The sequence below is a fragment of the Calonectris borealis genome, chromosome Z (genome assembly GCF_964195595.1).
Source record: "Calonectris borealis chromosome Z, bCalBor7.hap1.2, whole genome shotgun sequence".
Taxonomy (NCBI): domain Eukaryota; kingdom Metazoa; phylum Chordata; class Aves; order Procellariiformes; family Procellariidae; genus Calonectris; species Calonectris borealis.
This window is the reverse complement of record NC_134352.1, coordinates 66,923,814-66,943,756: the sequence shown is the minus strand read 5'-3', so window position 1 is coordinate 66,943,756 and position 19,943 is coordinate 66,923,814. Positions and strand designations below refer to the sequence as shown.

General features: G+C 41.3%; 3 protein-coding genes across 7 annotated transcripts in view; 2 read left to right on the top strand and 1 right to left on the bottom strand.

Annotated features, from left to right (window-relative positions):
• Positions 1–3,675, top strand: part of MAP3K1 (mitogen-activated protein kinase kinase kinase 1) — a 64,830-nt gene extending 61,155 nt beyond the window's left edge. For both annotated transcript variants that reach the window (XM_075137848.1, XM_075137849.1), the window contains exon 20: positions 994–3,675. In XM_075137848.1, coding sequence (XP_074993949.1) covers positions 994–1,143 — 150 coding nt within the window. In that variant the 3' untranslated portion in view covers positions 1,144–3,675. The remainder of the gene's footprint in view (positions 1–993) is intronic.
• A 4,039-nt stretch (positions 3,676–7,714) lies between these two features.
• SETD9 (SET domain containing 9) lies at positions 7,715–15,703 on the top strand. Of its 2 annotated transcripts, XM_075138346.1 has the most exons (6): positions 7,715–7,857; positions 8,622–8,986; positions 10,742–10,865; positions 12,095–12,210; positions 13,409–13,514; positions 15,559–15,703. In XM_075138346.1, exons 1-6 carry the CDS (start codon positions 7,772–7,774, stop codon positions 15,644–15,646), a joined length of 885 nt encoding a protein of 294 aa, XP_074994447.1. In that variant the 5' UTR covers positions 7,715–7,771; the 3' UTR covers positions 15,647–15,703. The 2 variants fall into 2 exon arrangements, with proteins under 2 accessions (XP_074994447.1, XP_074994448.1); XM_075138347.1 differs by lacking the exon at positions 13,409–13,514 and having other exon boundaries at positions 7,730–7,857.
• MIER3 (MIER family member 3) overlaps positions 10,861–19,943 on the bottom strand; it is a 35,320-nt gene continuing 26,237 nt past the window's right edge. For 2 of the 3 annotated variants that reach the window (XR_012671080.1, XR_012671082.1), the window contains exon 16: positions 15,957–16,523. The gene's annotated coding sequence lies outside the window, so the exon portion shown is untranslated. Of the gene's footprint in view, positions 11,103–15,956; positions 16,524–19,943 lie in introns of those variants that run through there. The other variant, XR_012671081.1, reaches the window with a different exon arrangement.

Below are 19,943 nucleotides of genomic sequence, written 5' to 3'. Positions count from 1 at the left end.
TTTCTTACAATCCTGTAAAATACGGGAGGAAAAGAAGTTTTTCTACCATAAAACATTTATGTGTGTATTCATATTTCATAGTGGAGAATGTCCATTGGTAAAAACCTGATGTTCCACATTCAGATTTTGCTGAAAGATATTTACCATTATGCCATGCTATATATGAATATTGCCCCCTCTTTTTCTAGGTCATCCATTCTGGCATTCATGTTTCTTACTAAAATCAGTTAGGTATATTTAATTCTAAAAGTCTAGTTGAACTGTAGGCATGAATGAAGAAAATACTGCCGCAACTGGAGAAAGTGATTATTAGCATTTTCACTGGCATGAGTGAAGAAAGCATTTCCACAAAACAGAACTAGCACAGCAGTATTCTAATATGTTTGAATTAAATACAAATCACTTGTGATGAGATGTAATTGTCTTGGTTCTGTGTCTGTGTGAATCTGGTGGTGCCATTCCAGTGTTCTCAATGATCTTGCTTAACTTGATCTAGAGAAGGTCAAAATTAAGTTGCCTTTTGGAGTCGTAGCAGAAATACAGTAAAGACAATGCAAGAGAGCATACCCAGCTTAACATACCATAATGTAACATCGCTCAGCTTAATATATCTCCATGTTGGCTTATGCCAGTTAACAGTGATGGCAACTAGTAGATTAAAGAATACCCGTATGTATGGCATAAGAGCTCTTCTTAACGGCCTGCTCAGCAGTTGGTCACTGCAGAATCTTGCTGTAAGAAGGAAATTTAGAGAAAAGTGCAAGGAGAGAGCAGACTGTGAAAGGTAATAGGCATAAAGGCAACTTAAGACCCATTTTATGAAATGGAAGCAGTAATGTAATCTTCAAACTGCAGTAGGAAATATGCTAAGTGGAGAAAAGCTCATAAATATAACTTGTCAGCTGAAAATGATCAGCTTGTGGAAGGTTTTTGGGGTGGGAGAGGAGGCTTAAGAATCACTGACTTCTAAAAAGTTACTTTTCCTTTGTTCAGATTGCTAGTGCAACTACTGCTCCATCAATCCCTACACATCTGTCTCCTGGCTTGAAAGATGTGACTCTTCGGTGTTTAGAACTTCAACCTCAGGACAGACCCCCATCAAGGGAGCTGCTGAAACATCCAGTCTTCCGTACTACATGGTAGCTACTTATGTATAAGGCTGATATACTGAAGAAGATGCTACTGAATATATAATAACTGTCTTGCAGTGCAGTTAAGCACAGCAAATTGTATTATTCTGCTGACCTTAATGATAGATACGTCAAGGACGTGAAGCCAGTGGAGGACCTTACCTAAGTATGTGATTGACAAATCGAGATCTTTACCTAAGCTCAGTATGCAACATTTCACAACTTGTGCAGAGATTTGTAAACTGTGCCTTTTCAAACATCCGGCTCTATGTGAACACAAAAGCATTTTTACTTAAATCTGCATGATTATTTAGCAGACAAGTGATTTATATTTTATTTGGAGCACTTTTTCAGCAATATTAGCAGCTGAGGGGCTCAGGATCTATTTTAATATAGCAGTCACTGTTCCATTTCACATCATGTAGATGTCAGCGGAGGGTTCTACAATTAGCCAGTTTTCAGCACTAATTAAAAGGAAGTTCTGTATCTGTCCCTTTTAATTACACAAAGTTCTCTGAGTAACAAATCCAAACATTGATGGATACTTTAAAAAAACATTTTGCCTTCCTTAAAGTAACAGCAGGCAGTTGTGGTTCACTGTGCATTTACTGCTGGCCATGTAATTTCTTTTGAAATTGAAGTTTGTTTTAATTGTATTTTTAACTTTCAGGGAAAGGTGATCTTTTAAAATAGTCTTTAGAAAAAGATGCAATCTGTGTCATGGAACATTGTGCTGACACAAGAGTTTTAAAAACAGATTTGCTGGAGATTTGGAATAATATAAAATGCCACCTTCAACAAGGCAGTGTTGAAGGCTCTGATACTGTAGGTTATTTAAAAAAAAAAAAAAAAAAAAAAACCAAGATTGTTCAGCATAAAACAACTTAGTCTGAATCATGCTAAAAGTTGTTGAGCCTTCTTTTCATATAGCAGTTTCTTCTGGCAAATCATGTAGAGAAGTTTCATGTCTAAGGCCCCAAACCTAGCTCCCATTGAAGTTTATGGGAGACTTTGTCCTGTACTTCAGTGGGAGCAGGTGCCAACTATGAGCAAATCTCATTTTTTGTGTAACAAAACTGAGGTCACGTTCTCTACTGATAACAAGTTTTACCTGCTGTTTTCCTTCTGCCATACATCATCTATTTACTGTAGCCATTAGTGATAATTTAATTTGAAAATGTTAAAAATATTACCATAAGAAAGGTATTTATTTTAACAAGAAACAAACTTGGACTTGAAAAGCAAGATAAAGTAAAATGTGAAGAAAAGCTTCACCTGTAGTGCAAAACTTGTGGTTTTTAGCAGGTGTGTTTTTTTTAAAACAGGTTTTTAAAATAATTTTAAAGGCAGGTTTTTAGACTCTGATGCATGTAATACTGAAGGAAAATGGCAGCTTTTCTTTTGCTTTTTTAAGAAAGGGGATCTTTTTATATCGAATACTGATTGTGTTTAATCCATTTGGAAAAAAAATACTGTTCATGTTTTAACTCTTCAGAAGCCAGTTGGATTGTTGGACTGAAACAGAATTGGTTATTTTCAAAGACTCAGGACAAACTAGATAAGCTATAGTACATTAAAAATGTACAATACAAATTGGAAGTAAAACATCTTAAAGATAAGTTTACAGGAATGATAGTGCTCATCCTAATAAAAAAAGCAGTGTCATTAGTTGTGAATGTGTTTCTTTTGAAAATTTTACATTCCTTTGTTTTAGAAAATTGGCAGACTTCGAAGAGTTAAAAAGATAATACTGAAATGTGAAGTTTGGTAGCTCTAACTGTTTGTACTTGACTTTTTTTTTGACCACTTTAGAATTTCTCATTCTAATAAGATTGTTTCCATGTCTTTCTTATGTGCAAGCTTTAAAGGATGCACTCTTGCCAATTCATATACTGGAAGATCAGTTGTCAGATTAATACTATTTCTGGCAGAAATGTAAACTGTATAAACTGATGAACCTCAGCTAATCAGTATTACTTTGCAGATCACCATGCCTACCACATTTCAAACTCAAACTGCCTCTAGGTGTCCAAATGCATTTGTTTGAGTTTGCGTTTCCCTCAGCTTGCTGGTAATTGTGGTGTTTTTAAAATGCAGATGTGATGTAATATTCTTATTTTCTTTGGATCAAAGCTGGACTGAAAATTGTATTGTGTAATTATTTTTTTGTGTTCTTAATGTTATTTGGTACTTAAGTTGTAAATAACGTCTACTGCTGTTTATTCCAGTTTCTACTACCTCAGGTGTCCTATAGAGTTTCTTCTACCAAAGTTCACTTTCACAATGAAATTATATTTGCTATGTGACTGATTCCTAAGACTTCCAGGGCTTAAGGGCTAACTTCTATTAGCACCTTACTGTGCAAGCAAATTTTACAGAAATCTCTGGGTTAAGAAATTTGGCTTCATTGTATCCTTTGTTATTTTAAATATATCAAGATATTTTAATTAAAAGTTTTTACCCCATTGAACCAATTTTATATAGTATAATTTGTACCTATTTTGGTGTTTTTTGTCTTTATAGTAAATAAAAGTTTTTGAACAAATTGTGTCCTATGCTTATTGTAATGTAAACGCGTTCAGTTTACTGATGTGAATAAAATATTTCTGGTACACTTCACTGTTTATACACTCACATGCAATTCATATGCAACACTCAATATATCAAGACTTAGTTTCTAATATTAAATGACACATATGAATGAGTATTGGCTGATATACATATATCTTAGGTGTATCAATAAAGAATGCTTAGATAAAGGGCAGCAACAAACACTTTTTTTTTTTAATCGATAATAAAGGTAGGAACTTCTCTTACGACAACACGGTATTTCTGAACCTCACTTGCTTATACCCTTAGATCAAACATTAGATGTCTAAATTTTGCATTACTGCAAATGTAACTATTAATTACCAAGTCAGGTGAGCTGATTTGGTTAGATCAGTTCTGGAGCCATTGAGGTGTATCTTGGAAGTTAATCTGCTATTTTATGTTTTCAGTGAAATGATTCTGTTGCTTGTGATTTAAGTAGCAAACATAAACCTTTCCTTATTCAGGCAATCTGAATATGTATTGCAAAGCTAGGACTTGTTTCAGTTGTTTGTCTTTCTCCTGATTTTTTGATATTTTTAAAATTAATCCATTTTTTGATAGTTGAAAATTAAGTTCAAGTGTTCTGTAGCCTTTTTTGTGACTACTAAATTCTACATTTTAAAGGATCACTCTCTTTGTAGTCTCCATTACTTATGTGACTTTCTGCAAATAGAGATGAACATACCAATTCACCAGCAAAAATTGGCAGCAGCAATCTTCAGATAAATTCTAATATCTGATTTTTAAAATCAGAAAAATGTACTAACTGAAATGTCAAGAAGGAAAATACATGACAAGGATTAAATAAAAGATAAATTGAGTGTAATGGATCTTCCTTTATTTGATTTACTATAGAACTCCTGAATCTTACAGTACTTTGTGGTAATTATAATGTTGCAGTTTCCTTTTTAGGAACAAGGGATGGCAGAGATCACCTGTCCCCAGCAGTTGGCAGTAAATGTCAAGACACCTACTTACAGAACCAGATGTCTTTGTTTGTTCAGTTCTTCCACAGACGAATAGTAAGGTATGCCCATTTTGATTTCTCCCGTGGGGATAATGTTATGTTCTGTGTTATATGTGATGGTCATAGGTTGAAGTCTGACAGCGTTTCATCTTTGCAAGTTCTCATTGAAAGGTAACAATTGCTTCCAGAACATGTTGGCGTGTCACAAGGATCATATATTTCTTCTTCGTCATCTGAGTGGGCAACTTGTGTGTGTGGCTGTTCTGACCTAACTCTGCCCACCTCCCAAGACACCGTATTTCCTTTACTAACTTTTCTCTCGTTGCTTAGTCTTCCTTGCTGAACTGAATCACGAATGTGACAGTCTTGCTTTTAAGACCCACAATATGCATATACTGTGGCAGACGTGCATGTTGTTTTCTTGTTATGGCACACAGCTGCTGAAATCCAGAATTTAAGTTGTGAATTGAGACCTTTCTTCCCTGTCATTACCAAGAAACTCCAGAAGATGGCAGGAAAGCATTTTGAGGCAGCCACTGTGCCATTTCCTTTTGTTTCTCTCAATTATTTCAGTAATCAAAAAACATATCATCACTCAGTTCCTATTCTCGGAAAAGATGTGCAAGGTCAACGATAGAATTAAAGTGAATATGGAGTAAATCAAGAGGCAATTTATAAATATTTGCAAGGCTCTGAGATGGGAAGTTAATTCTGCTTGTTTCATTGCTTTGGTGGGCCTGCCTCACAAAATCCCAAACTCTTCGCAAGAGTTCAAGTCCAGACATAGGAGTATAAGCCTTGACAGTGGTTTGAGGTTTGATTTCTCTGTTCACCCCAAAACCAATTCTCAAACATTAGCTCTATATGATTTTTTTTTTAAACTAGTTTCCTAAGAAAGTAAGATCCATGCTGTCATGTTCTGTTTCATTTTTCCCAATAACTTTTGACTTCATTGGCAGATTTTAAGTAAAACTGCAGATAAGGCGCAGCATCCAAAGATAAAAGTTTTATGAAACTAGGTACCCAAGCAGAGAAGGGAGAACAGTGGCCAAGGAGATGATAACATTACCCTTATCTTGATATCTCTTAACTTAATGATTTGTAAAGAATTACTTGGGGGCCTTTGTTAATTTTTGAAGATCAATTGCTGATCTGTTGGTTTGTTCACTAGATTTTTTTGTTTGTTTGTTTATTTTACAGACAATTGATGGTAGAACCAATTGATGGTGGCACCAAAAGAGCTTCTGCCCCGACTCAAGTCGTAAATGCTCGAGATTTGTAATACATCCCTTCTGTCTGGCTTGTTAGGTTTGCAGTAAATGCTGCAGGCTGTTTCACACCAGTAAGTGGGCTGCACCTTTCAAGCTGCAGTTGCTTATGATGCTACAAAGCACAACTCATGTCTCCTTGTCACCAGGGCTAAATACTAGTCAAAAGCGTGGACAGAAATGTCACGGGTTTCAGCCCTGGGCTATTGATCCATTCATGATGTGGATCATCTGAGGCACTAACAGTCTTCAGTGTCACTAGAGGCAGGCACAGGATGATTTTGGAAAGGTGATCTGATAGTGCTGGGATTGCTCCTGGATGCAGAATTGTCAAGGAGGTGGGGTTCAACCGCTGCTTCTAGATAATTTTAAAATCTCCTTTTGGTATCAAATCTTCCCTTTTTGGATTGTTTAATAAAACATAGAAGGAGCATACAACACTATTTAGATATAGAGAGAGGTGTGTGTATGTACATATGCAATTATGCACCCACGGTGTATAGTTTGGGTTGCATTGGCATTGTCTTGGGGATTGGAGGCGCCGGAGGTGGTGGGTCCCTGGGGGGCTCTGGTGAGGTAAGTGAGGAGGTACATCCTTGAAACTAGGTAAGAGCTACCAATTAACCCCATTGTTTAAGAGAAGCCCAGCAAATTCCTCTAGAGTAGTCTGACCTATTCTGACCTACTCTAATTAGCATAGTAAAAACCCCACAAACAGGCAGGAAAACCCCCTACCCAACAAAGCCCCTTCCCCACTGAATATGCGCAGTAAAAAGAAAGGACACTGTGACTTGAAGTGAAGACGAGGCAATAGAAGCAAGGATGACTAAGTGTGGATGTGAAAGTACTGGTAACTTTTGCTCGGAGAATATAAAATGCTTGCCGTGTGTTAACTGAGCTGTGCTAGCTGTGTGGAGTTACCACCTAGCACCCATCTCTGCGCAGACGTGGAATAAACAAGTGTCTCGGCTCTGGGTGTGAGATTGGCTTATTGCACCGGGTACACTTGAGGGACAACAAAGGGACGTGAGTTTCTTTTCCAGTGCCTGCAGCTCTCCCTTTTTTGGTGCAAATACACCATGCCTTTTTACTACCTATGGTTAGCCAGCTCTTCATGCGCTGTTAGCTGTTGAAGAGCAGGGAGTCCCAGCCCCACTTTAGTCCAATTTCATTGACCAACAACTCTGTCTGCATTAAAAAGTTTCTCGTTGCTTGTGAGCTGCCTACTCTCCTTAGCTGTGTGAAAGCTGCTCCCTGCCTAGCTGTAGGTCGTGCAGGACAGGCCCATCCAGCTGTCCTGCCAGATCCCTGATCCCCGGGGATCCTTCCCCAGGCGGTGACAAGATGGTGCCTCAGGCGCCTGGTGAGCCTGAGGAAGCCCCCTCTGGTCAATCAGTTCCCAGGGCTGACTTGTACTTTGTTTTATTTTATTTAAGTATATAGGCTTTTTTCATTACCTGTGTCAATTGTAATTTGAAAAATTAACTTTTTAAAAATCAATTTAAGAAAAAATTAACGTTTAAAAATGTGGATTGCAATTATGCCTTCCTGTGTGCTACGCGCACAGCTATGTTACATTAAGTTGGTATCTGCCGCTTAAAAGGTGATCTCAGGGGTGGGGTTTTGCTTGTTACTACACCCCGCTCGGCGCCCCGCGGCCCGTTTGCTTTACCCACCGGCCAATGGCAGCTCCGTACGCAAATACGGCCGCGCGTCCGGAGCGGCGATTGGCTGGACCGCTTGCGCGGGCGCGGCTCGAGAGAGGGCGGTGCCCAGAGCGGTCGTGAGGGAGCGGGCGCAGCTCGCCAGTCGCCATGTTGCGGGCTCTGCGGCGGCGGTGGGCTGCCTACAAGTACCGCTTCGTGCCCTGGCTGGCCCTCAACCTCCGCCGCAAGCGCAGGTGAGGTGGAGGGGCAGTTTCTGGGTGCCACCGGGCCTTTCTGCTCTCCGGCGGGGTGAGGTGGCGGCAGCTGGTGCCACCTGGTGGGTGTCCCGCAGGGTTTTTCGGCCTCGAGTAGCTGTTGGAGCTGGGTGAGAGCTCCTCTCTGGGGGCGAGGAGCTGCCGTGGCCCAGACCCGGCTCCCGGCTTCTCAGGAATGACCGGGGGTGTCGCAGGAGCTAACTCGGATTTTTCACTGGGAGTGGCTGCTTTGTGAAAGTGGTTCACTTAGCGAAAGTGGTGTCACTTCGCTGGCATAAAACTCTAATACTTGGATACTTTAAAATGGTATTTAACGTTACAACTAGTTAGATGGGTTTTTCTTTTTTTGGTAAGATGTGTTTGTCTTCTTTTTAAAGGTGAAAGTAGTGCTTGAATTTAAATGAGTACGACATTGTTATAAATAGCATAAATTAAAATCTCCCTAGTCAGCATAATGTTTGTCCTCGCCTCATTTAAAGTGTAATGAACTACATTTTTTTATAAACTGATAATCACATATATTTGATTTTTGGTATATTTGTCACTAAGAGCTCAATGGGGTTTAACCTAATTGCCTTGCCGTAAATACACAGATGATGGTGTTATAGTAGGACAGATATGAAAGAATATTCTTTAGAGTTTGGGTTTGTTTGAAACAATAGTGCATGTAAGTTGGTACTATAAAATGGCTCTTCTGTATTTTATTTAGGAAAAATGTTTAAAATATTTTATTTTCTTTACAGGACCCTCCGATATGTTCCCGAAAGCTCACAAGACAAAATTATCTCTGATGAAGATGTCTTTGAAACACTACTGAAAATATTTAAAGCTCTGTTCATAAATGACTTAAGTAGACAAGCACATATTTTGGCCTTACTTCCAGAAATCAAATGTAAATATCTGGAATTACTGACTGTTGAGCAGAAGCGATCAAAAGGAAATTCATGTAACCATCAGAATCGACATGTGTTTAGTCCAGAGGAAGTTCTGTTTAATACACTAGGGTTCAGTATTACTCGACACCGAAGTTCCCTGGTGTCTGCTGGAACTGGAGTCTTTGTTACCAAAGGTTTTGTACCGAAAGGGATGGTTGTATCTATGTATCCCGGTAATGGAATGTTCTTTTTTCTGATTAAGTTAGATGTGATTTCTAACCATCTAACTGTAGAATGCCAAAGTTCTACACTAATTTTTATTTTACGGGTTTTATTTTGGTCATTCCTTAACAAAATCACAAGTTGTGGTAAATGAGAATATTTCTTTATAAACTGACTAGAGCTCTTTTGGAAATAAGCAAAGCAATACTGGGGGGTGTGTAATTTTGTTTGTAAAAAAAAAAAAAAAAAACCTTTCAGTACTCAAAATCTGATTTTTCAGCAGCTAGAAAAGTTGTTGCAGATTCTTTAAACACAAATGCACAGGAGCAGTTTCAAGTAAACGAACAATGTAGTTTAATTCTTTGGGGTTTCTGTTTTGGATAAGGATTTGAAAAATGAGGTTTTGAGATCTCCACAGATCAGCAGACAAGGCTATAACTTTTTCAAAGGACAAAAATACAAATTGGAGAACGAAAATAAAACCTTTATTTAGCGGAACTCCCTTCCATAAAGCATGTTTGGAAAATCAGCACTTCTCTGTTCCTCCTCCTCCTCATTTCTTTTAATTGTATTTGCTGTCATTTCTTAAAAAGATTTGTAATTCTGTCAGTATGGCCAAACTAGGACAGCTCTGCTGAAATGCTTTGGATTTGTTTCTGTTTCATCTGTCAACAGAATCATCCCCTGCATGTGGTCTCTAGCTTGTGCCAGCATTGCAGGATCGGGACCAGTCCAGGCATTGGGCAGCGGAGCGTGTTTTGCTGTGCCAAAGCAGGAGTGTCTGGCCATTACCATTGACTGTAAACTGACTAATTGTCAAATGACAATCAGGGAATGAGCCTGCGACCTTGCAGCATGTACTAAATGTGAGTGTAGGCTCATTGAGAGTCTCCTCTAGCAGCTCATCTAGCAGAACAAGAGGATGAGCCTGTTGAAATGCCTTCCTTTTTCAGGGGTATGAAGGAAACTGCAGTGCTGCTGGCTGGGGAAGGGACCCTGTGGAGGGACCAGGTCAGTGCTCTTCTGCCTGGTGTTCGGCAGTGAGTGCAGCCTGCCAGCAGGGCCTTCACCTACCTCCTTGTGAGATTGCAGTGAAGGATTTCTACAGAGGGTTGCTGAAGTAGTGGGTGTAAGGGATGCAGGACTGCAATGTCATGAAAAATTGTAAGCCAGTCTGCTGTGACTTTTTTGTGCTTGGAACCCAGGGTGGGTTAAGTCCTGTCCACAGGTTTGGGAAACGGTCTGCTGAAATGATTTGTCTGTTTTTGGTTTGGCATTTTCCTTCTCCTGTACCAAAATCTCTGAATCAGGGAGTGGAGAGGGGTGTTTCAGGTTCTTTGGTGTCTGTGTGTGTGCTTTTCAAAGAGTCTTGACACAGTAGTAACAAAACAGCTTAATATCTTCATCTGTGCTTTCCTGAACAAACTTCATTTGACCTTTTCCTCTCTGAAGCAGGCCAGTTGGCTGTAATGCTTCATCTGCCTCTCATGTGGATACTGTACACAGGCCGTCTCTTTAATTATTTCCTTCAGTGGCTTCTCTCTTTGGAATATCTCAGCTCATGTAGGTTTTTTTTGCATCTCACAAAGATGCATCTAAAAGCTTGTAGGTTTACAAGTGTTAATGTTACTAACTGAGAAAGGAGTTACTTCCTACCCCCACTGTCTCCTTTGAGTTTCTGTGTGGAGGGGACTGGATGATATTGTAAGCCCATTCTGACTGTTAACTTACTTTCTTTTGAAATAATCATATCTGTCTTGCAACAGGTACAGTATACAGAAAGCATGAGCCCATCTTTTTCCAGTCCCTTGGCAATCCCTTTATTTTTAGGTGCATAGATGGCGTCCTTATTGATGGGAATGATAAAGGACTATCAAGATCAGTGTACAGGTAAGCAGTCAAAAGAAGTAGGGGATTGTCACTCAGGTGATTGAAAACAATGGTACTAATAGTCTCAGTTCCCTGTTATCTTACCCTAAATTGAGTTATATTTGAATGTCATCCACTTATGTGCATCTCGTAATGCGAACAACACAAGGGTAAGAGCTGGATGTGATCTGTTATGTACCTGTTGTGTCTTCATCTGTAACGCCAATGAGATGTGTTTTGATGTACGGAGACTGTTTCCTGTAAAGAAAATAGTTTTAGTAAGAGCAGGATGTAGCATAAAATTTTTTAAATGCTTCTGAACTGTTATTCATATCTGCTTAGTGGATTAAAAAAAAAAAGCCTTTATATGTACTTACTAATACCAAAAAGGTGAATCTGGTAACTCCAGCTCTGGTCTACAGATGAGCAGCACTTAAGAAGGGAGCAGTAACTATTATTATTATTATTATTATTATTATTATTATTATTATTATTATTATTATTATTATTTACCATCTCACCTTGGAAGGGACCCATAAGGACCTTCGAGTCCCAATCCCTGCTCCTCGCAGAATTACCTAAAACGAAACCATATGACCAAAAGCGTTGTCCAGATGCTCCTTGAACTCTGACAGGCTTGGTGCCATGACCACTTCCCTGGGGAGCCTGTTCCAGTGACCGACCACCTTTTCCTAATGCCCAATCTGAACTTTCCCTCACGCAGCTAGCCTGGACTGGTTTAGCTTACCTTAAAATATAATTCGTAGCAATTTGTGTTTAAATATGATATTAAAAGAAAATAAAATCAGTAACAAGCAAAATGATCTAAAATAATACCTAATTTGAATACTAATACCTACTAATACCAGATTTTAATTCCGGGAATGAATTTGTAGTTGATACTGTAATGAAACTTCACATCTTTAGAAGTGAACGAGATGTGTTGACAGTTCTGTAATGGTAACGTTTGTGGATTTCTGGGATTGTACGTGGTGATTTTGTGCAGGTTCTTCCACCAATCTGAAAGACACCACACACTAGTGGGAGGTTTAAATGTACTTTCTAAAGTATCACCATGTGCAGTGTTGGTCCACGCACGCACCCCCCCACCCCAGTGTTCTCCTGTCTCCCAGGTGGGTTGGACAGCTGTAACTTTACTCAGCAACTGTGGCCATTTCTACAGGAGGAAGTACAGATAACCTCTTTACTGAAGGAGCAGTGATTCATGTTAAGGCTGTCGGTCATTTCAGGTCTTGCTGCAGGAGAGATCAACTTGGCCCATTTCAAATGAGTGATGAGAGCTGGCTCACAGCTGCCCTGCAAAATCCACTGGCGATGGGACAGTATGTCAACAACTGCTCACATGGTAGGTTGACAGGTAAATTTTCCAGGCTTGAGTTTGTCTTTATGGATATAAATTATTTTGGAGGCGACAGAGTCTGATCTTTGATACTGATCTTTGGGGACAACAGTGTGGATTAAAACAAGATAAGCACTTACAGGATAAAGAGTTTCTGAGGCCTTTTGTGACAGCTGGCTGTTAGAATCCTTCAGCACAGCAACGCTTCAGATCCCCTTGTGCTTTTCTCACTGACTCCCCCAGTCTCACTCCTGGTATGTAGAATGAAAGGCACACATCCCAAAATGTGAGGTGGTGGGAAAGGGTATCTGGCAAAGGACCGTTGGGCTGAGGCAGTACACAGAGTTGCAGATCAGGTTCCTCAGTATGGTTCATGAGAAAACCATGTGCACAGTGACATGTACAGTAAGATTCTGTTGCCGCTCAGTTTCTTACGTTTATGAGCAAAATCTAGGAAACTCTTAGTATGATCTAGCTGTTGGACGTGAAGAGGGGAACTATTTATTTATTCTGTCTCACACAGTATGTGTTGGTCTTAAGGTTTGGGGGAATAAATAACTCATGGCAATGGTTGTGAGATACAGAAAGTTGAATTGCTACCATACCTAGCTTCTAAGTGGCTTTCAGAGCCTGCATTACACTAAAGATACCCTGCCTCCAAGTAGCATCCAGAAAGGTGGCTGGAGTAGCAAACCAGGTATTGACTGTCAAGGAGACAAAGGGCTGTCCCATGAAACTCTCTCTTCCAGGTCCAGTGTCCATGTAAACAAAATTCCCCTCTGGACAGATAGTGATTTTCTCCCTGTCTGTATTTATGACATACTTTGCCACCAGGAAAGTTTTTTTCAAGATTTTTCTTTTAAACTGTAAAAGCAAATGTTGCATATTAACAACATTTAGCAATGCTGTAAGCTTCCCCTGGCGCTATGCAAGTTGTGCCCCTTCCTATACATGTTGATAATCAGGTCATCCTGTTTAATGCAATAAGGATGGATTAAAGCTCCTGTAGTTGGTTTTGTATCTCTTGTGTAAATTCAAAGTTGGACTCCAGAGGAGTGTAGTAGGTCCCAACAGAGGCATGGTTTTCAGGCTTGATGAAGCATCTGGTACTTTTGCAGCAGTACATTTGATATTTTTACACATCTCTAAACCTTATTTAAGATTTTCTCAGTATTATAGAGACTTTTTTTTTTCTTATTTCTAGAAAAAGCAGCCAATGTGTGTTATCAGGAGTTTGATGTGCCGGGATATTTTCCAGTAGAACTGAAACAGTATCTTCCAAACATCGTCTACAGCCATGACATAGAGAGGTTAGCAGAGAATCAAAGAGCTCATAGATTTGTATGATACAAAGCGTACTGTATGTGTAAAAAAGACAAACATGGTTGAAGAATAATATTATTCCATAGGAAGATGAGTTACATGAAAGTGTGCACCTGTATGGAAGAGTTAGCTTTTTGAATAGACGTAATTTTAAGTGATTTACAAGACACTTTCTTTTTGTTCCTTTTCCCACGTCTTTGCAGATGAGATCAACATAGCTCTGAAGACACAATTTCACAAGCAGTGGTTACACTGTAGTGCGATTTTTCTGAATCCCATAAAGCACTAGTTATGTTTTGCTTGTATTATTGTACTGGGGTTTTTCAGTATGTATTTCAAATGTAGTTAGCAACCCTTAACCTATCAAAGCCCTTCTAAGGTAGTTTTGTTTAGGCTTCTTACTCTCCTGTTCCCCATGTCTTCTGCGTATGTGAGGAATAAGCAGATGAATTTGCAAGAAGAAACCTAAAATTAATTTGTGTTGAAATACTATGCAGTTTAAAGGCGTGTGACTTTTAATTACACTATACAATTACAACATCCTCATTATCACCTGAAAATCCACCTCTTTTAGAAATCAAAACACTTGGAAACCTTTCTTAGATTTTTGTTTGGAAATATGGGAAAAGTGACCATTAGATGAATGTGTACAAGGAGCAATATGGACAACAAGGACAGACAGTATGTCTGGAAGTGAGTGTCCTGTACTGGCATGTAGTCAAGAATAACTTTGACACTGTGAGAAAATAAGTTGTAATGTTGGTCCTGAATTTAACACACCAAAGAAATTGTGCTTCTGGTCCAGTTGCTACCCTCAGGAATCAAATAATCTGCTTCATCTACAGGATGTATAAGGATTTTAGAGCAGATCATCTGGACTTCTAATGTAATTCTGGAGCTATTTTAAAACTGTGAAATTTGGTTGGAGAAAGTTATGGTGCATATTGGAAGAATGGCTTTTCTGATTAAACTTTGTTGAGGCAAAGTTAAAGATGCATTTGAAATCTGCAGATAAATAAAAAAAATGCTAATAAAAGAAGGGGTAAGACTGAACTTTCAGGAAGCCTGGATGCTGTGCTTGAAGTGTGAAAGCGCAGTGAGCAGAGCTAAGCTATGGGACCATTTCAGGAAGGGGGAATTTTGCTCTCTTCCTTGGAATCTGTCCAAGAAAATACGGTCTTTCAGTCATCAGTTCTCCTAGTACAGCCACTAGACAAAAGATCCCATCTTGTTTTGATACTGATACTTACAGTGCTGACAACACAGGTAATCTGGTTTCTAAATATTTTTCTGTCTTGTAAAAGAGTTCTTAGTACTTGTTTACCTTTTTGTTGTTGTTTGATTTGTTTCAGAATGGCCTCACGCTAAAGTTCTTGGTAGTGGGGACTGTTTGGGTTGATGCTGTTCTTCACTTTCCCATTCATCAGCATCAGAAGAATATGCTCTCCTTCCTAGAATAGTAGATACTTTAGCTTCAGGGCATGGACCTTTGCTTAAAGGAAGTTTAGGGGGGTGGGTTCCTAAATCTCTCTGTAAGAACACTGTTTGCCAGCCACTGATTTCAGCTTGGGGTTTATGGAGAATTCACCCATCATCATAGGTTGCAGCAGGTCTCTGATGCAGCTCAGAGCTATCCCTCTGGATGTTGTTTGGCTGAGAGTGGGTTTATCCAACTACCTGTGGGTAGGTGTGTCTAGAGGAATGATTTCTGCTCTGTGAACTTTGCTGTAGCTTCTCCTCCTGTCTGTATAAGTGTCTTTTCTCTGTCTTGACTAATTCTTTTCATTTCTAAATAATTGTGTGAAACATAATTGTGCTTTTTTTTGGTAATTATATTGGTTTTGCTTGCATTTGCTATTTGTATTTCAGTGTTGTTTTTCCAGGCTCCCTGGCCTGCATTATGCACATTACTCCCAAAAGTAATCTAGAGAGAGCCATTGTTTTAGCTCCTTGCCATGAGGAATTAGAAAAATTGAAAGGGAAATATAATTGTTTGCTTCCACATGTTTTGCTTTTGCTTTTTTTTTACAGCCACCCGAGGTGTGTAGTGCTTGTCACTCTCAGAGACATCAAGCAAGGAGAAGAACTTTTTTCTAATTACTACACTGTTGTCAGCTGAATTAATAGATTCAAGACTGAAGAAATCTGTGTCATTAAAATACTTACTGTGTGTGTACTTGAAGCTTCGTGAGCATTTTTACATAATGGAGGGCTGTAGCTTTACCATTCAGAAAGCAAGCTGCAGGCTTGTATTTCCCTGAAAATGCTCCATTTTTGGTGCAGAGGTGAAGGTTTAACCATTTACATCATTAGGTTCTCAGCTGTCTACTGTTGTTGGTATTGTTGCTTATTGGTGTTCAGCTGTCCCTACAATAGCTCATAAAATAAAAACCTGAATTCTGGACATGTCATTTAATCTTCTAGTTTGCACAGTTGTCTGTAACTGGCTCAGTTTTAGTATTTTGCCATTTCACTTCTCGTGCTTACAATGGACACAATTTGTAAAAAGCACTTCCCTCTCATGAACTATTCCTCAGATAATCCTCATGGTTCACAGTAATTACTAGTTCTTGTTCTGTTTTTCTTGGAGTTGGTCCCTTTGGTATCTTCTTCCTTGTAGAAAGTATTTCAATGTAGCCAGTTGTCCAAATCCTGTATGAAGCCAGTTTTGGAACAGTGCTAATAGGCGCTTCAGATGTGCCTGCCTGGTGTGCTGTCGTCAAGAGGCCAGCTTGAGCCTGTCTTGGGGTAGGAGGAAAGACTGTGTGTATCTTGAAGCCCTGTCCAATCCTAATTTCAGCGGTTCAGTGAAAGTTTCCTGACATGTGGCAACTTTCATAGCTTTTATTCTCAACGAGAGAGAACCTCATGTTGCAGTGTAGCTGGAGGAAATAATGCCAAACATTTTGTTGACCTTTTTTTTTTTTTTTGTGAGTTGCTGGCATAAACAGAGCCAGCCATTCCCACATTAATTCTTGCTGCTGTCTGCAAACTGCCTTCAGAAAGTAAACAAGAGACAGCTTGTCAGTCTTTCGGTCTCGCTAAACAGCTTGGGAAAGAAAAACCATCTGAGTATTAACTGCAAAAGTCCAAGCAAGCCGCCTAATGAATTTGTGGTTGGGGTAAGCTCATGAGAACGGAGATGGCGTGCTCTAACAAATCTGGTAATGGTTGGGGCAGCCAGGGTGCCCTGCTTAGCTGCAGAAGCACCTAGTCTCCTTTTCAGAATGCAAAGCTTTTTGGTGTCTGTGTTGCTTGGTCTCCTTCCAAGCCTGAACCTTGTCTTTCATATTTATCTGGAAGTCCTTCTCAGCCAGAGAGGGCTGGCTTTTTCAGGAAGATTTAAATAGCAGAGCTCAGCATGGGTTGTACAAGTTTTATGAAGGTGCTGGGGACAACTTCTAGGGATAGTCCTTGTGTCCTCACTGCATCGTAACAGATGAAAGCAGGCAGTGATCTAGACTTAGCAGTCCACTAAGAAGACCCTTGTCCTCCATCACTCTGAGGATCCCTTCTCTCCTGAGCTGGGCCTTCTCCCCAGCTGTCTCTGGGAGGAGGTTGCTGGGCATCTCTTGGATCTCTGAAGAGGAGGCTGGGTGTCAGGGCGCCTGCAGTGTTGCTTAGCTCAGCGGGCCAGGGTTTATGGGTAGGTAGGGAACACCAGTCTCAGCATGCCAGAAGAAGCAGCTGCTGTTCCTGTTCTCCAGGCTGAGATGCTGTCATGTGGGGGCATAGACTACTTCAGCTGTCTCATTATACACTTGTTAATACTTTTTAAATGGCCAGATTTGAAAGTATACTCCTGTTTGACGGCTGTGGAGCTTAGGTTTACAACTCTTACTGAGAAAGGTTTGCTTTCCTGCACTTGCTGCCTCCTGGGTGTGAATGTTGAGTGGGGGATCGCAGCGCTGAAGTGCAGGCTGCCTATCGCTAACAGGGTATGTGGGACTGGCTTCTCCTTGCCGAAATACTGAAACCTGACGGCCTACTTTAGGGACTGCTCATACATGAGGGAAAGCAAGACCTGGCCTGCAACTGGCAGCAGCAGTTGATTTCTGTCTTCTGGTGGCTATAGAAAGCCAAAAAGTGGCAGGAGGTGGAGGAGGTGCAGTCAGGTGGTTCTTCTGAGTGAGAAGCAGCACAACATGGGGACTGAGCAGGAGAAAGGAAAATGGAAGAGTAGAAATAACGGTCCAGTAAAGTGCTACAGCCTATGAAAGGGCTTCAGGTATATCATCTTTACATTCCCATCTCTTCGTTAAAGGTGAAAGTCATTCTAATGCCCTGTGTGCCCATTCATTACCACCGAGCTGACACCGCCAGTGCCTGAGAGGAGGATGCATTCTGATGTTGCTTCAGATGTAATGTGCAATTTGATAGTAACCCAGTAAAATTCTCTATGCAATCTATTCAAGGTTTGTTAATAATAAATTATTCATTGCAGTAAGTACAATCTCTCTCTCGAAAGATGATTTGCCTGGGTGATTTTCATTGGAATTCCCTAAAAATAGGGACATACTTAGAATGATAGAATCATTAAGGTTGGAAGAGACCTCGAAGATCATTGAGTCCAACCGTCAACCCAACACCACCATGCCCACTAAACCATGTCCCTAAGCAGCACATCTACACGTGTTTTAAATACTTCCAGGGATGGTGACTCAACCACTTCCCTGGGCAGCCTGTTCCAAGGCCTGACCACTCTTTCGGTAAAGAAATTTCTCCTCATGTCCAGCCTAAACCTCCCTTGGCGCAACTTGAGGCCATTTCCTCTCATCCTATCGCCAGTTACTTGGCAGAAGAGACCAACACCTACCTCGCTACAACCTCCTTCCAGGTAGTTGTAGAGCGCGATGAGGTCTCCCCTCAGCCTCCTCTTCTCCAGACTAAACAACCCCAGTTCTCTCCTCACAGGACTTGTGCTTCAGGCCCTTCACCAGCTTCGTTGCCCTTCTCTGGACACGCTCCAGCACCTCCATGTCCTTGGAATGAGGGGCCCAAAACTGAACACAGTATTCGAGGTACGGCCTCACCAGTGCCGAGTACAGGGGCACGATCACCTCCCTGCTCCTGCTGGCCACACTATTTCTGATACAGGCCAGGATGCCGTTGGCCTTCTTGGCCACCTGGGCACACTGCCGGCTCACGTTCAGCTGGCTGTCAACCAGCACCCCCAGGTCCTTTTCCTCCGGGCAGCTTTCCAGCCACTCTTCCCCAAGCCTGTAGCGTTGCATGGGGTTGTTGTGACCCAAGTGCAGGACCTGGCACTTGGCCTTGTTGAACCTCATACAGTTGGCCTCGGCCCATCGATCCAGCCTGTCCAGGTCCCCCTGCAGAGCCTTCCTACCCTCCAGCAGATCAACACTCCCGCCCAGCTTGGTGTCATCTGCAAACTTACTGAGGGAGCACTCGATCCCCTCATCCAGATCGTTGATGAAGATGTTGAACAAGACTGGCCCCAGTCTTGCTAACTTGGCTAACTGTGCCTCTATATGCTTGTACTCTTAATGGTGGTAGAAGGAAAGGGAGATCAAACTAAAAATTAAGGTAATTTCAATTACTGACAGGCCAGATCCGCAAAGTCGTCCTCCCAGATGCTGACCCATAGTCCGCACATGTTAAAATACTGTACTATTTCAGGAGAGAATGTGTATGTTTCAGTCTGTTGCCAGCTGTGATGTGCTGGCTGGGATCCTTGGTGAGGGTCACCAGCTGCCTCAGGCCCTGCTGGGGTGGAGCTAACTGTCCCCGCAGCTGCCCTGGCGGTGCCGTGCTCTGTGTGGGCAGCCAGCAGGCTGCTGGTAGCACGCCCGTGCTTTGGCTGCTGCCGAGCCGTGCTCGCACAGCATCGAGGCTGGTTCTCCAGCCCCCTGGCCCCAAAGGCCGGCAGGCTGGGAGTGGGAAAGACAGCGGGAGGGGACACAGCCAGGACAGCTGTCCCAAGCTGACCAAAGAGATACTGCATACCGTATGATGTCACACTCAACAATAAAAGCTAAGAGAAAGGAGGAGGGGAGGGGCATTCATTATTAAGGTGTTCGCCTTCTGAACCAGCTGCTACGCGTACTGAGGCCCTGCTTCCTAGGCAGTGGCTGGGCATCGCCTGCTGATGGAAAGTGGAGAGTAAGTATTTTTGTTTTCCTTTGCTTCTGCACAGCCTTTGCTTTTCCTTTATTAAACTGCCTTTATCTTGATTCATGAGTTCTTTTTCATCTTAATTTCTCCCCGCCCCCATGGGCATCTGGCAGCCAGCCAAGGTCAACCCACCACACCAACATAAGAGCAAAACCAGGAGTGCATGGGGAAAATGGGAAGGTTCGACACCGCGTGGAGAGTTTTAGGCTTATCTTTCCTGGATTTGTCGGAACTCCTTATCCCTGTGGTAAATGTCCTGGTGGTCCTGGTGCTGCCAGAAG